Below are 16,570 nucleotides of genomic sequence, written 5' to 3' on the forward strand. Positions count from 1 at the left end.
AATATTAGTTTAATATAGTTAATATAGTTAAATATATGATATATTACATAATATATATTAAAATTATTATATTAATATAGTTAATATTAGTTAATATTATTGTATAAATTAAATATTATTGTATAATATAAATTTCCTAATTTTGAATTTTGATAACTGTATTCTGATTATAGCAGACATTAATATTAGGGAAAGCTGCGTGAAGGGTAAATGGGAATTCTTTGACTATTATTTGCAAAATTTTTATAAGCTGAAATTACTTCAAAATGAAAAGTTAAAAGAATGTTTTTAAAGATTTAAAGAAGCAATTCAAGAACTTGACAATTTATCCATATTTTGTGCCCTGGGGGCCTGCACCCAGGAGAAAAGCACCCCTTTGGCCTCTTTCCTTGGCTACCCAAGTGATGAAATCTACTATAGGTCAGATGAAATAAAAGAATATGAAAGTCCTTGCTACAGTAAACTCCTAAACAAATGTTAATAGTAATAATTACAGTCTTGTATGGAAATGCTTCTCTATAGATAAAGGGAGGAATAAGCCATTACACTAAATATCCTACTGAATATTCTTCAAATAGCTTACAAAATGCTTAGAAACCACTGTCCTGGCACTAGAAAACAGGGAGTCCTTGGCCGGTTTTGAACAAAGCAGGAATGTAACAAGAACAATACTTCAGGAAGGTTCATCAAGTCTTTAGTACATAGGATGGATGAGGTGGGCAGAGACCGAACTCAGCAAATCCCACTAGGAGTTATTCTGAGGAGTCACCGATCCTCACTGAATGGGCGTGGAAAAGAAGAAAACCAGAGGAGAGGCCTTTTGAAGGACTCATCGGTCTGGGCAGGACTAGCCTGGAGGTGGGGGTGGAAGGAAAGAAATGAGTCAGTTGTTACTTGAAGATGTCTAGCCAAGATGACAGGGCAATGCTGGTGTCGCTGAGAGACAGATGGAAAAGGGAAGGAAGGAGCCACCATACTCAGAGCTTGGGTTAGGAGCTCTGGAGGTCAGGCAGGTACAAGGTGGGAAGACAGGCAGTGGGGGCTGTCACAACTGGGCATCAGCGGTCCCTGCCATGTGGGAGTGCACTTTTGGTGTTATCAGATCTGCATCTCATGTGCAAGAGAAGCCAGAAACTCACATCTCTTAAGTGAAATCTCTTAACCCTTTAAAGTTAGCAATTGATTTGAAAAAATTTTAAAGGATTGTGTGTGTGAAACCAAACACCTCTGTGGGCCAGATTTGCAAGACAGGCTATCACTTGTGACCTCTGTCAAAGAGAAAAGGTGAAAGGTCAGAGTTCAGTGTCACCAGAATACACAGGGAGACCGTGTATAAGTGACTATAAAGGGATTCAGTAAGTAAAATACTATACTTAAAGCTTCTGTCAGCAATCTGAGCTGTATGAATGTCCCTCCCCTTCACGTCTATATATGGATTTGAATTTGTACAGGAAGTTTAATCTAATCTTCCAATGGTTAAATCACAAGGATTTGAGTGCTTACTGTGTGCTGAATACACAGAAGTCAAGGAATTTCAGATCTAACTGGAGAAGAAAAGAACATGCCCTCCTGAAAGCTTGAGGACAAATTATGGAACCTCCTGGGAGACTCCTTTCTCCACATTATGCTGGAGTATCAGTCACCTTAAATCCTGGCCACCCCGCAAATCACTTACATTGCAGTAAACTTGCAATAATGCGTGTGACGTGACGTGATATGTGTGTGTGTGTGTGTGTGTGTGTGTGTGTGTGTGTGTGCATGAATCTGTAACCAGAAATCTGATTTCCTGGGCAGTGGTTACAAGGCGGCAGCCCCTAGTCTTCCGTCAGCGTGGGAGGGGAGCTAACCGGGTTGGGGGTACCTGGGCGCGGGAGAGGAGGATGGGAGTGGCCGGCGGAAAACCGCTCCCGGGCAGGTCAGGTTTCTCTGCTGGAATCCCTGTCTTTGTCTCTGTCATTACTCTTGAAGGGTTTGTGTAGGATTAGGCAGGCACCGAAATAGAAAGTGTCAACGAGATGATGACAAGGAGGATGAAAAGGAGGCAGGACTTTTTTTCGGTCCCACCTAGCACCGTCCGTCCCGAAGGCTAGCGCGCCTCCTCCTACCCTCCTCCAAGGGCCGCGGTGGGGCAGGAAGCGGGCGGCTGGGGCTGCGGGTCCTCCTGGGAGCGCGGCGGTTTCCTCCCGAGCTGCCGAGTTATCTCCAGAGCCGCAGACCGGCTCTCCCAAGAGCGCGTCCTACCCCCCGCCCCGTACTCCTCAACCCACCCACCTACTTCCTCCGGCCCCATACACACGCAGCACTGAGCTGCCAAAAATTTCCACCCTCCGCCCCCCTCCCTAGCTAACTTCCTTCCAGCATTTCCTGAGCTGGATGATCCTAGGATTTGTAAGACAGGAAAAAAAGGAAGGCGTGAGGGCGGGCGAGAGAGACAGGATGCTTGTTTTTCGCGTTCCCAACGCCGTCTGAAGGCAAGACAGCGGGCGCTGGGCAGAGGAGCCACGCAGCCCCGGGGCTGTCTCCTCGCCCCTGGCTGCTGCCCGCTTCCCGCGCTCTCGTCCTCTCCGGGGCGTCTCTGCAAAAGCCGAAAGGAGAGAGTTATAGCCCTCCCTCCGGAGCGGGGGAAGACGCTCGGAGATCCCGCAGGAGCCCGTGAAAAGTCCCTGGGACTCCAAGTGAGGAAGTGACACTCCCGCCAGCCGGCCCGCGGCCGCCAGCTCCGCCCGGCCTCCGGCACCGCGGCCCTGGAGGAGCGCGCCGTGGACTGCAGGCTCCGCGGCCGCGCCGGTCTCAGCGCCCCGCGGGGTCCATGCGCGCTGCCCCGGGCCGCACTTCCTCCGCGCGCCCATGCGGGCCCCCGGAGCCGCGCCGCAGCCAGTGATCTGACCCCGGAGACCATCCTAGGCGCGGTGCCAAGCACAGGGGAGGGAGAGACGGAGGGGCAACCTCTTTGGGACTAACTCATGAAGAACAAGGGTGCCAAGCAGAAGCTGAAACGAAAGGGAGCCGCCAGTGCCTTTGGCTGTGACCTGACCGAGTATCTGGAAAGCTCAGGACAGGATGGTAAAGTGCCTTTGCCTTTCCCCCCACCCCTCCTTTTCTTTTTGTTTGAGAGTGAGATGGACTTTTCTGGAGCGTGTTAGATTCCGTTCGCAAGTTAATGTATTCCAGGCCTGTGGGCTCAATGTACTTTTTTTCTTTTTAAAGAACAGATATGATTCCTAAGGTGCACAGCGCTGCCACCTCGACGTGCAGAGGCTGTGTGGGTCTTTCCGTTTGTCGCACACAAGCCGTTATTGGGCGGTGCTGCTGCAAGTTTAACCGGCTACCTCTGCGGGCTGGGGGTGGGAGCTCCAGAGATCCTGATCGAGGATTTTGGATGTCTGAGGCGAGGGATTCGGGCAGGACCTGTGGGATGATGATGATCAGTGGGCTTCTCCGGGTACATAATTACGACCGCCTTGGGTGTCCCTCCCGGACTCTCCAATTTCATCCGCTCACATCTTTTTTTATTAATGTGCTGGAAGGCAGGGGGTGCGGTGGATCCTGGCTGGGGGAGTGGTTGCACAAACATTTTCTGAATTTCTGAACGGATGCCAAATATATAGTACCTCCCTCCCTCCCCTTCCCAACCCCCCAGACCCTTTACCTCCTCTTGGCTTTCAGATTAGCATTTGGTGTGTCAGACAAGAAGAGTGCTGTAAAAAGGTCAGAAGGCCTGGATCTTAAAATACTGTAGGGTATGTAAAAGAAAAGGAGAGCGTCTCTGTTTTCAAGGCCACATTGGGTAAAAAAGGGAATCCTGCAGAGTAGAGACAGTTTAAACATTTGTTGGGGGAGAGGGAAAGAAAACAATTTAGAATACAATAATAGCATTTGAAGTTAGAAGTTTTTAATCATAGGAAGGCTGGGGAAATTGAGCAGTAAATGACTCCTTTTGTAAGGTTGACTGACCCCGTGCATACCCATGACAAAAAGGCCTTGTCTTTAGAAAGTTAAGTGCGGAAAGAAATTAGACCACTATATAGGCCTCGTATTTACACACAGCTAGCTATAACAAAGGAGGAGACTGGAGGGCTGTTTAACTGTGCAGAATAATTCTGCCTCCAGGAAAATAATCTCAAAAATGATTTGATTAGCTCATATCAAATGTGCATCTCAAAAACAGTGCACAGATTTTGTTTCAATTACGTTTTTTTGAGACTCAGCACCACCTAGTAATTTGCAGTGGTGTGATATTCCTGTGGTATTCTGGAGTTCAGAGTCTGCTGTGTCATTAGGACAAATGGCTTAGTATCATAGAGCTTGGGGTACCACAGGTTTCAAAACTGCCTCTTTTGAAATCAAGGCATAACAGTCAACTCATTTAATCCTCTCCAATAATCGGGGAGAGGGCGATTTGATATAAAATTGCTTGGACTGAATTATTTTGAATGCGAAAGAACTCCACATGTGCATCTTAACCACTACCCTCGAAAGTTCAGAAGGAAATATTTCCCTCCCCCTGTTTTTGTGAGGAACTTGAGGTTCACTACAAATGTTCGGGATGCCCCCTTCCACCCTGTGGGTGTTTTTCTGGGACCCCCTCCAAGCATGGGGGTGCTTGCCATTCCTGCCCCATTCTTATGATGTCATAGATTGTAGGATGAGCCAGGAATGTCAGCATTCTGTGAAGACACCTCAAAGGCTGCCTTTGGCAGCTCTTCGTTCACCTGCTTTGTATTTTGGGCTTCTATATAGGTTGCATTTGGAAAAGAAGGAAGGGAGCTACTGCTCAGAGGAAAAAAAAATGAAAACCAGTGCCTAATAATCCCAGCCTTGGGAAGGAGGCAAGGAAGCCCAGACAGGTAAATTGACCTGCATAAGGTCATACAGTATAAATCATGAAGGATGCAGAGAGGCTTGGCCTACCAGGCTCCTCTTCCCTCCCTAGCTTCCTTATCCAGGCCAACATTCTCTTCTAATGATTTTGTTTCCCAAATTGAAAGACTACACAGGCAAGATCCTGTCACAGGATCAGCAAACTTTCAAGTCTGACATACCTGAAGAGTTTAGCTTTAAAACAAAAGGAAACTGACCCACTTAATGATCCAGACACCATTCTTGTGCCACATGAGGATTAGGCATGCATAATAAACAGCTTATATAAATGAGAGTAATTAGGATTTCCTTTTTGCTACATGTAAAAACTAGTTATGTAGTCCTCTTTTAATTTGACTATAGTGTAGTATCAGTAAGCACAGTGCTAATGTTTTTTTTTTCCTAAAACAATGTGTTTTCCTCATGGACTTTCTGAAACATGTACTAGTTAATGGACAAGGCCTGGACTCTGCTCCCAGGGAGGAAAGCTGACCTGGGCACTGCCCCTTTGCCCACCACCTTGGAAGTTCAACCCCAGAATCCAGGTGACAAGTCAGCATGGTAACTAGAAACCAGAAGGCTAGGGAGGGCCTCACAAGACTGACATCATGATTACTGAGCTTCGGAGTCAAGGGTAAGGTGATGGTCCTGTATAGAGATAAAGAGAAATGCTTTCAGGTCTGGGAGCACAGGAGCAGAAGAGAAGGACCGAGATGTAGGGAAGCCAAGAGAGCCCTTGTGCTTGGACAGGGAGGGAAAGCCCTAAGCTGGGATGGTGGACAGAGCTGGTGATAATAAGCTGTGCTCAGGCCATCCGAATGTGGGGAAGCTGCAACCCTGAGGCTGAACACAGATCATGAATGTCATCCACTTCAGTGATTTGCCGTGGCCCAGCCCTGCTACCTTCAGCTGGGCAAATCTGCCAGGACAGGATGTGTGGGTGACAAATAGGTGTTCAGCTCAGAGCAGAAGCTGCCCAGGGCCAAGTGTCATTCTTAATCTTTAGGAAGCTGATGAAAACCAGAAACCCTTTCTTATAGAAATGTGTGTGTGTGTGTGTGTGTGTGTGTAGTTTCCACAGTTCAGACCCTGCTGTTGATCATCCCCAGAGGCACACAGGCCTGATGTGAAGGGCCGTTTTCCCCCCTTTCACTTCTTTGAGGACTTTTCTCCAGTCTGGTAAGAACACTCAAGAACAGCACAAAGTTGCTCCTGACCAACATGGCCGGAACAGTGACCACCACCCCAACCCTCAGCTCTTCCTTAGGAACCAGATAACTTTATCTTCCCATCTGGTATAGAGGGAGAAGAGCATCTCTTCTTCACTGGTATGCTGAAAGTAGTAGTTTTCTTTGTCTTCTTTTTGACAACTGAATTGAAAGAATCCCAATGAAAACCACATCATATTGTCACCTGTGGTTGGGAGGCTGCGGGTGAAGCCATGTGAGGCCAGAGTGCATCCAAGAGCATTTTTTAAAAAATTTTTTTTAATGTTTATTTATTTTTGAGACAGAGAGAGACAGAGCATGAATGGGGGAGGGTCAGAGAGAGGGAGACACAGAATCTGAAACAAGCTCCAGGCTCTAAGCTGTCAGCACAGAGCCCGACGCAGGGCTCAAACTCACGGACCATGAGATCATGACCTGAGCTGAAGCTGGCCGCTCAACCAACTGAGCCACCCAGGCACCCCGAGCATTTCTTATTTCATTGTGAGCCAAGTGCCCCTGGTCTTCCCACAGGACTTGGAAATGCTGGGGCCAGCAGTCAAGGGACCAGAAAGAGAAGGTTATTGGAAAAGCTGTCTTCTGCCTCCATTTGTGCCTTCTGAGGGCTAAGGACTTTCTCACCCTTCTGAACAATCTATGTCATTTTATTCGATTCCTGGGAAAAGGTGATATTGTGTCACCCAGTGGTTTGCCATGATGGCAGCACATTAGAATCCCCTGAGGAGCTTTAAAAAAAAAAAAAAAAAGGTGAAGCCCAGGTCCCCTCTCAGAACAATTAAATCAGAATTTCTTGTTGTGCAGGCATAGGTATGTTTTAAAAGCTTACTAAAGGGGCACTTGGGTGGCTCCATGGAGCCTCCATTGGGCTCCATGCTGACAATGCCTGCTTCAGATTCTGTGTCTCCCTCTCTCTGCCCCTCTCCCCGCTCTCAATCTGTCTCTCTGTCTCTCAGAAATAAATAAACATTAAAAAAAATTTTTTTAAAGCTTCCTAGCTGTTTCTGATATGCAGGCAGAGTTGAGAACCACTGCTTGCAATTTAGGCATTTACAGACCATTTTCCCCTTGGATAAGCAGCCTTGACTATTCAGAATGTCTCCTCTGAATGTTTGGTAAGAACTGTGAGCCTTTTTATTGCTAAAGTTTTTTTCTAGTTCTTATCAGATTGAAAAGGGAGAAAAATGTGTATATACATATATATATATATTATGTGTATATACACATATATATGTGTATATATATAATATATATGTGTATATATATATTATGTATATATATGTGTGTGTATATACATATATATATGTATATATACATATATATATATATTTCTTTTTTTTTAACGTTTATTTATTTTGACAGAGAATGAGAGCACACATGTGCTCAGGGGATGGGCAGAAAGGGGGGAGAGAGAGAATCCCAGGCAGGCTCTGAGATGTCAGCGTGGAGCCCAATGCGGGGCTCAATCTCACAAACCGTGAGATCATGACCTGAGCCAGAGTCGGGTGCTTAACTGACTGAGCCACCCAGGTGCCCCTTTATATATATTTCTGAGGCTAAATCATTCTCTCAGTTTGCTTATTCATTTATTTCACAAATAGGTACTGAGGCACTGTGGAGGCACAGTGGGAGAGAAAGAAACAAGCCCTCCAGACTTGAGAAATTTACAGTTGAAGGGATGTGAACAGACTTTCAGAAACCAATGGCTCAGGGTGCCTGGGCGACTCAGTTGGTTGAGCTTGGGATTCTCTCCCTTTCTCTCTCTCTGCCCTCCTCCACTCATGCTTTCTCTGTCTCTGTCTCTCTCAAAATAGATAAACTTAAAAAAAAAAAAGAGAGAGAGAAGCCAGTGGATCAATGAAGCTTTGAAAATAGCTGTCATAACTGAAGGAGAACACGTAAAAGCTACTATCTACAAGTAAATAGATAAGATACCCAAACATAAACAGGAACAAAGTCTTAGCAGGGAAGGTAGGTAATATTTTTTTGTTCAAGACAGGATTTAACACCGACTGGAGAACCAGGGCTGGTACTCTCTTTGGCTTAGTCTTTTCCTCCCCAGCATCTTACCTCACACATCCTTATCACACCCTCCCTACCTAACTCTTCACTCTTTTTTTTTTTTGAAGTTTATTTATTTATTTTGAGAAAGACAGTGAGAGCAGGGGAGGGGCAGAGAAAGAGGGAGAGACAGAATCCCAAGCCTACGTGGCGCTTGATCCCATGAACCAAACCATGAGATTATGAGCTGAGCCAAAACCAAGATTTGACGCTTAATGGACTGAGTCACCCAGGTGCCCCCTGAGTCTTCATTCTTTAGGTCTCTGCTGCTTCTGGAAACCTTCCCTGACCTCCCAAGTTAGGTGCCCCTGCTGGGTATTCCCATTAGGAGTTCTGGAGGCTTCCTGTCCAGCACAGAATCCCCAAATCTCAACTTTGCCTGTTCCCAACCCTGGAGTAAATTACTTACCCCCTCTAGGCCTCAGTTTCCTCGTTTGTGAAATGGGGCTAAGAAGACTGATGTGAAGATAAATGAATTCATATAGGCAAAGCACTTGGCATAGGGCATATGTATATGGAAAGCTATAAAAGTGTGGTTGTTATTATCATAACACCCTGGACTTGCCCTGGTATAACTACATTACACCCATGACTGAATGAGTGAGGGCTCCAATGAAATGGGTAAATGATATGGTCAGGTGGTTTCATCAGTCATGAAGAGGAATGGGAAGCAGATTGGTTGCCCCAGTGAATGAAGAGGCCATTTCATGCAGGGGTTTCCCAGAGCTACCGCAGAGTGGATGGACCATCGTGTATAATGGTGGAAGACCAGAATGTCCATCTGAATGGAAAGGGCCCTCAGAAAGATTTGAGAAAGATACTCAGCCACTCCTAAAACCAAAGGGAACCAAAAGAGAAGTCAGGTCTTGGAGGCAGAGTTTGTGCAGACAGAACAACAACTTCATAAGCTTGCGTTTAGAGGGGCATCCCCATATCTGGGTCCCAGAGTTAAATAGGCAAAACCAAAAGAGGAGAAAAAATGCTTTAAACCTGGAGCGAACTGACTGATAACACAAAGCCTGACTGTAACTTACTCTGTAGGGTCTGGATATGACAAACAACCCACACAGAGAATAGAAACAGCCACCTCCATCTACGCACACCCCTCCCTCCTGCCACTCTCCAGACCTATACCAACAGCCCCTTGACCACAGGCACAGCCTCTCCCTCTCCCTCTCCCCACACTCCCCCACAGGCGGCCCCTCAAATGCCTTCCAAGCTCAGGAGGCTCAGGCATTGGGACCGCTAAGGAAGCCTACTCTCTTGTCATCCTAGACATTCCCTGAAGCCAAGTGAACCATCTGCTGGGGTAGAGGGAGCTGGAGGCTGGGCCTTATGCTGGGGCAGAGGGAAACATGTTGAAAGCGGGAACACGTTTTCCCGTAGACCATGCTGTAAGTGGAGGATAAGCCCCTCAATACCAGTACAGCTGCAGTTTTTGTTGCACTGTTCCCCCCCTAATGTATTAGGCATCTGTAGGCTAGCTGGAAACCTTTTCTGTGGGAGTGGGAGGAGGGGAGAACGCATTCTGAATTCCAGAAGCTGACTGACTTAGGCAGTTCTGAAACGCTTGCTGGGGACTGTTTGTTCCTGGGAATCACCTCCCTGGAGAAAGTTTCCTGGGATTTTGTGGCTGCGTGTGTGGCTGTGCAACAGAGGGTGGAGAAGCGGGTGGGCTGAAAGATCCAGGACTTAAGTCTGAGAATAAGAAGTGTCCCCCCCCCCCCCTGCCTTTTTCCATTAGATATTGTAGCTAAATATTTTTGAGACAAAGTAGTGACAGACCCTTTTAATTGGGGCGACCTGATGCTCGTTCCCTCCAGAACAGACGGAGTGAGCTGAACTGCCTGCCCCCCCCCCCCCCCCCCCCCCGCCACTGGCCTCTGGGTTTCAGAACTCAGCTGTCCTTTCCGTGGTTCCTTCATGCCAGTCTTGAGGCCCAGGAACATGGAGCTACTTGCTTTTCAAGCCCAATGCGGGGCTTGAACCCACAAACTGAGATCATGACCTAAGCCAAAGTCAAGAGTCAGATGCTCAACCGACTGAGGCACCCTCGTGCCTGGAGCTACTTGCTTTTTTATTGTTTTGTTTTGTTTCTCACTCATCACTTGCCTTGAATTTAAGCCTTGAAGTAGCTTTTTCCCCACTTATCCCACCCTTCAAATTACTTTTCTTTTTGCATATGGATGCATGTCCCATTCAATTGTCTGAGCTATTTCTATGCCCCAGTACAAATGCCATGCTTGAGTTTAATTGGTCTTGGTGCTCCTCCCTCAAAGGGCAGGCCTCGAGGCTTTACTGAGGTGGGGCCATAGCCTCATAAAGCTTCAGGAGTCTAGATAGTCACCCTGTCCCTCTAACCCTGTCCGCAGCATGCAGTTTTAGGTACAGCTTAAAATAAGAGCACCCAGAAGAAATATGCTGACTACAATTCAGAGGAGAATAGATACTGGTACTGGACTTTTTTCTAAGAGCAACTTTTAATGGAGGAAGAGGAGATATATCATTAAGCTGCTGGATGGCTAAAGGAAGGAGGAGGAAAAGGAGGTCTCTTGGAAAGAGAGAAGGGACGCAGAAATGCAGGCTGATTCCCACATCAGACTTGCTTGTTATTTTTATTAGTAGAGTTACTGTCTGCATTTATTGCTTACTGTGTGCCAGTCACTTTATACCTACCAAGTAATATTTTTGACATCTGTAAGAATGGGGCATTTTTATCCCCTTTTTATAGAGGAGAAAACTGATGAAAGAGGTTAAAGATCTTGCCAAAATTATGAAGATAGAAAAGGGAGGATTTAAATCCAGATCTGCCTGACTCCCAAGGCCAGAATCCTAAGCACAAACACAATTTCTCAGACTAGCATATTTTGTAATTTGGCATTTACACTACAATTTTGTAAAAAAAAAACAAAAAAACAAGAAAAAATCTGTAAAAAGTAGCTTTTTCTCTGTTTTTGCCCTAGCCTAGATCATTAATAATAATAATAATGATGATGATGATGATGACAGCGGACATTTGCATGGCACTTTACCCTGTGCAAGGCGCTTTTCACACACATCTATTCTAAGCCTACTAGCTTTCAAGACCAGCAAGACTCCACCTTTTCCTCCTGGCCCATTCCTGCCGGCTGCAGCCCCAATCCTCCTTCCCTTTTGGAACACCCTTTCCCTTAGAGTCAGAGACACGCAATATGATCTTCATTCTCCTTATTACTCTATTTTCTAACTGATAAGCCAGTGATGAGCTCTGCTGAAGGCAGGTGGCATTCAGCAGCTCACACAGATTTGGTAGCACACTGTGCCTCTCAGGGTGAGTCCTATGGCCAGCACACAGCACTTGATTGATTGACCCTATTTCCTCCTCAGGAAGCCAGTGTTAGAGCCCTTCTAGGAAGCTCAGGACCAGTGACACTGCTAATGTGCTGAAATATCAGGAATCCAAGATAATTGAAGCTTCCCCATAGGGACTTACAGCTACTCTAAGATAGAAACTGACCCAGACTTTGCACAGGACGCCCCAGAAACACTGCCTTTTCCTAGTGCCTCACCAGTCACTCCTTGGTATGAACCACATTCTTGGCGGGGCCCCAGAACCAACTGAGTTTCTGGGATGGAGTCTCAGGCACTCTTTGTTCTAGTTCAAGCTTGGCTGATGCATACCAGGCCCTGGTACCACGCCCATGGCCTGATGCTGCCCCAGAATGCCTTCGGGACCCCCTCCCCCCCAGAGACAGGGATGAATGTCACCCCCCACCCAAAGCAACATATACCAGCTCTTACTGTGACAGACACCAGAAAACAGTTTGACGTATAAAGTAGGATTCTGGCAAACTATAAATAAATCTATAGCTTTCGTGACAGGCAACTGAGCTAATTTGTGCAACTATGCATATTTCTCTCCCTGGCTTTGTTCACATTTTTATTCAGAAACCATCTTGCGTGGGGTTTTCAATTCAACACAACAAGTATTTAATGGGACTCTAATGTGCAAGACACTCTTGGATTTACGAAGATGCTCTCAAGTTCTCAGCCTAGTGGGGTCATGAGAGGGGAAGACAGCTAAAAGAAGTACAAAGAAAAATGAAATGAGGGCTCCTGCTGATGTGCAAGCAGGGGATACCCACATGTAAGGCAGCTGAGTGAGAGAGCCATCCGACAGAGTGGATCTCTTGTAAGGGGGAAATTCAATAAAATGATAGACATCATCTGACCATGAGGAACGACAAGGATGGGGGGAGATGGGATGCTTGGTGTCTACAGACAGGAAACCACATGTTTTTGCCTGATACTTGTAATTGGTCACGCCTTCTTGCACCCTGAAGGGGAAGATACTTTATTCTGGGAAAGGTAGTTGAGTGGCCAGGCTTGGGGGTGAGGGGCCCTGTTGGGGTGACAGAAACTGTCTTCAGTGGCAGAAGAGTCAAGCTAGAGGAGGCAGAGTAGCTGATCATAACAAGAGTAGCCATTGGGTTAGCTGTAGTCTGTTAAAAGAGGGAGTCTGTTAAAAGAGAAAACTTTTTTTGGAAAAATTTTTTTAATGTTTATTTATTTTTGAGAGAGAGAGAGACAGAGCACAAACAGGGGAGGAACAGAGAGAGGGAGACACAGAATCCAGAGCAGGCTCCAGGCTCTGAGCTGACAGCACAGAGCCTGACACAGGGCTTGAACCCAGGAACCATGAAATCATGACCTGAGCCGAAGTCGGAAGCTTAACCAACTGAGCCACTCAGGTGCCCCCAAAGAGAAAGCTTTTTGTAACGTTAACTGACCATCCTAATTATGGGTCAATTAAATCTAGCATTATGGCATCAATGCGCAACCTTGACCTGTCCCTGTTGTGTGGAAATTCTGTTTTGTCCCCCATTTAAAAAAAAATGTTTTTTGAAGAGAGACAGAGACACCATGAGCAGGGGAGGGGCAGAGCGAGAGAGAGACACAGAGTCCGAAGCAGGCTTCAGGCTCTGAGCTGTCAGCACAGAGCCCGACGCGGGGCTTGAACCCATGAACTGTGAGATCATGATCTGAGCTGAAGTCGGACGCCCAACCAACCGAGCCACCCAGACGCCCCTGTCCCCCATTTTTTATACAAAGACCAACTCAGAGAGGTTAAGTAACTTGCCTAAACATCACCCAGCCACGAAGTAGGGGAACTGAAGGCATTAAATTCCCATTCCACAGCTTTGTGTCCTCTTAGCCACAGACAGGTCAGCTGGCAGTAAATCTGATATGCAAAGCTCCATTTTACCATGCATTGCCAAGGTGATAAGTTCAGCAGGATTTAGCTAGACTTTAATAAAACTTCTGGCAATGGAGTTCTCATGCCCAGTTTTTCAAAGTAAAACATTTAGGTTCCAAATGGCAGGCTTCTACACAGAGAGCGTGCCCTGTTACCATAAGTGGTCCCTTCCACCACTTCTTTCCCATCTGTTTCCTGCATGCAGAGTATTATTGGGAAACAATGATGTCAGCTCTTCCATATAAATCTACACCTCCCTGCTTGCCCCTCCCCTACAATGCATATTTTTGTTCCTCTTTCTGGCTTTTGTCTTGCTGTTCTGTTCCTTAAGGACTCACGCTTTTGGCGTCAATTGTTGGCTTTCTTTTTTAATATGTTTTAGCTATTTAAGCTTTTTGTGGCCTTCAAAGTGCACATGCTTTTTTTGGGTCCATATTTGGAAAATCTTTTGTTTGGCTAATAGCTAGAACATGGGCCTGATGTTAATGGAGAGGAGCCATTTTGCTTTATGGGAAAGCAAAGCTAGATGCAGGGCTCTGAATCAGCTCAGAATTGAGGACACAAACCCTGCTTGGGGGCCCTTAGGGGCTGCATTAAAGCTGTTTGGACCCTGGGTACAAAGCCTATAGGTGAAAGTCAAGGAAATCTACTCATGGAGTAATCTGTGTTTTCTCACCCCAAGCCTGACTTTCAAATGGGACATGGTTTCCTCAGTTCCCCTTTCTTTACTGCCCCTAATGACAATTTGGTTTCAGAAAGGAAAGGGGAGCGGGTAGGCCTTGGGGATAGGGGGTGGGGAGTGCGTGCTTTGAATTCTGGATCTAAAAATTCTGGACCTCTCTTTTTAAGCCTCGGGCAGTGATACTTAAAACTTTACCGGGCATAAGAATGACAAAAAAAAAATGCAGTTTTTACTTTTAAAATTTAATTTAAAATCGAACTTCAAAATTAAAAAGAAATATCGGTTAAATTTAGTACACTATTAGTACACTATAAGGAGCATTAGAAATGCTCCTTAAATTTCATTTCAGTCTCCTTGAAACAAAATGGACATCTAATAAAAGTTTCCTCTAGGCATCTGCCTAGGTCCTATAGTATCTGGGTCTGTGGACGGCAAGAGGTTTCACAGAATGAGTGCTACGGTTTACAGGGCTCGGAGCGGTAGAGAGCTGCTGCATAGTAATATCCTGAGGTCAGGCCTCAGAGATTCTGCTTTTGTAGGCCTGAGATGGGGTCTGGATCCCCATTTTTAAAGACGAGCTCCAGGTGATTCTGGTATCTTTGGTCTACTGATTTCACTTTCAGAAACATGGACTTAGCCCACAGAAAGAAGCAGCTAAGTAAAACCACATGACTTTTATTTTCTTCGTTATATTTTATATATTGCCCAGTTTTTCAATAGTGGACATGTATGTTTACGATTTAAGTTGGGAAAATAATCTTTTAAAATTATTACGGGGATGGGATGTCTTGACTCATTCAATTTTTCATAAAGCCTTTTCGTTTTAATCCTTATAAAAAAATCTTCATAAAGTCTGTTCGTTCCCTTTCCTGCCTTGATAGGTACAGTTTAGTGATATCAATTAACTTCTCCTCTGAGAAGCAGTGTAGCCAGGGGGTTAGCATGTGGCTTTTTTGCTGATAGTCTGCCTTGGTTCAAATGTCAGCTCTCTCACATGCTGGCTTTGTGACCCTGGACCAGCTAAGAAATCTCTCTGTGCTTCAGTATCCTCATCTGTAAAGTGGGGATTATGATAGTAATAGTACCCATTGTGTAGGGTTATTATGAGGATTAAATGAACTCGTGCACTGCCTGGAATTTTTGTAAATCTTCTGTAAGTGTTGACTCTGGTTATTACTTCCTTGGTGATTGGAAATCTTACCCAGTTTCAGCATTACTCAGAGTGTGGTTCCTGAGTAATGCTACAGATGTGGAAGTTGAGAGAGCTGAGAACAAACACTATTCCAAGGCTCCCATATATCCCTAGGGTCTTCCTCTTTAAAAAAAAATTATTTCATGTGCACCCAATTATTTATTTTCTTTGGTTGGTGGCATAAAAATGCTGGTTTTAAGACCTTTATTTGTTGATAAATATTTCTGGGGTGGGACTGTGGCAAACTTACTAAATCTTACATGTCTTTAGTAATCAGAAAAAATAATCTAAAAACGAAATGAAAGGGGCGCCTGGGTGGCGCAGTCGGTTAAGCGTCCGACTTCAGCCAGGTCACGATCTCGCGGTCCGTGAGTTCGAGCCCCGCGTCAGGCTCTGGGCTGATGGCCCGGAGCCTGGAGCCTGTTTCCGATTCTGTGTCTCCCTCTCTCTCTGCCCCTCCCCTATTCATGCTCTGTCTCTCTCTGTTCCAAAAATAAATAAAAACGTTGAAAAAAAAAAATTAAAAACGAAATGAAAAAGAAAAAGAAAATGAGGGTTACGGTAAAAGGCCATAGTGACGGCCATCCAATCTTCTGGTTTCCATTTGTATTTCAGGAGGGCTATAAATCTGGAAAATGAGCCCATTTTCATCACTGAGGGAACAATGTAAGGCCTGGGTTCTAGTTGGCCCATATGATATATCTGTCTATTTCTTTGCTCCACAACGTCATTTTGACAGTTTACTCATCTGACTCAATCTTAGGATGTATGAACAGAATCTTAGGCTGTAGAGCATATGGATCCACACGGCACTCTTTGTGGGTTGACTCTGTTCATTTCTCAGTGCTTTATCTGAAGATAGAAGCTTGTACACAGAAATATAGTCAGGAAGATGATCAAGGTGGTGAAGTGTAGACCTTTATTACTTCTCACCTCCAACTTCCACCCATCATAGTTTCCTAAATTGTTTCCTCCCCTGAGTAGAAAGAAAATTTTCCCCTTGGAGACTGGGACCGTTTTCTGTTTATCTGTGTGTTAGATGTCTGCAGGACTGGTTCCTTTCTGGAGGCTCTCAGAGAGAATCCGTTTTCTTGCCTTTTCCAGTTTCTAGAGGCTGTCCTCATTCCTTGGTTCATGGCCCCTCATCACCTCTTTGATTTCCTGCCTTTTTCTTATAAAGACCCTGTGATGGCATCAGATAATTGGATAATCTCATCTCAAGATCCTTAGCTTGATCACATCTGCAAAAATCCTTCTAGATATATGAGGCAGCAGGAATAAGGACATGGACTACTTTGGGGTGCCATTACTCAGCC

At 45.5% G+C, this 16,570-nt stretch overlaps 1 protein-coding gene across 1 annotated transcript in view; it reads left to right on the forward strand.

The window, feature by feature from the left end:
* The first annotated feature begins 2,930 nt into the window (after positions 1-2,930).
* The window catches only part of ARHGAP31 (Rho GTPase activating protein 31), a 112,039-nt gene continuing 98,399 nt past the window's right edge, over positions 2,931-16,570 (forward strand). The window contains exon 1 of the mRNA XM_003991663.6: positions 2,931-3,063. Within this exon, the coding sequence (XP_003991712.2) occupies positions 2,964-3,063 (100 nt within the window). The 5' untranslated portion in view covers positions 2,931-2,963. The remainder of the gene's footprint in view (positions 3,064-16,570) is intronic.

Source organism: Felis catus, chromosome C2 (assembly GCF_018350175.1).
Source record: "Felis catus isolate Fca126 chromosome C2, F.catus_Fca126_mat1.0, whole genome shotgun sequence".
Lineage (NCBI taxonomy): Eukaryota > Metazoa > Chordata > Mammalia > Carnivora > Felidae > Felis > Felis catus.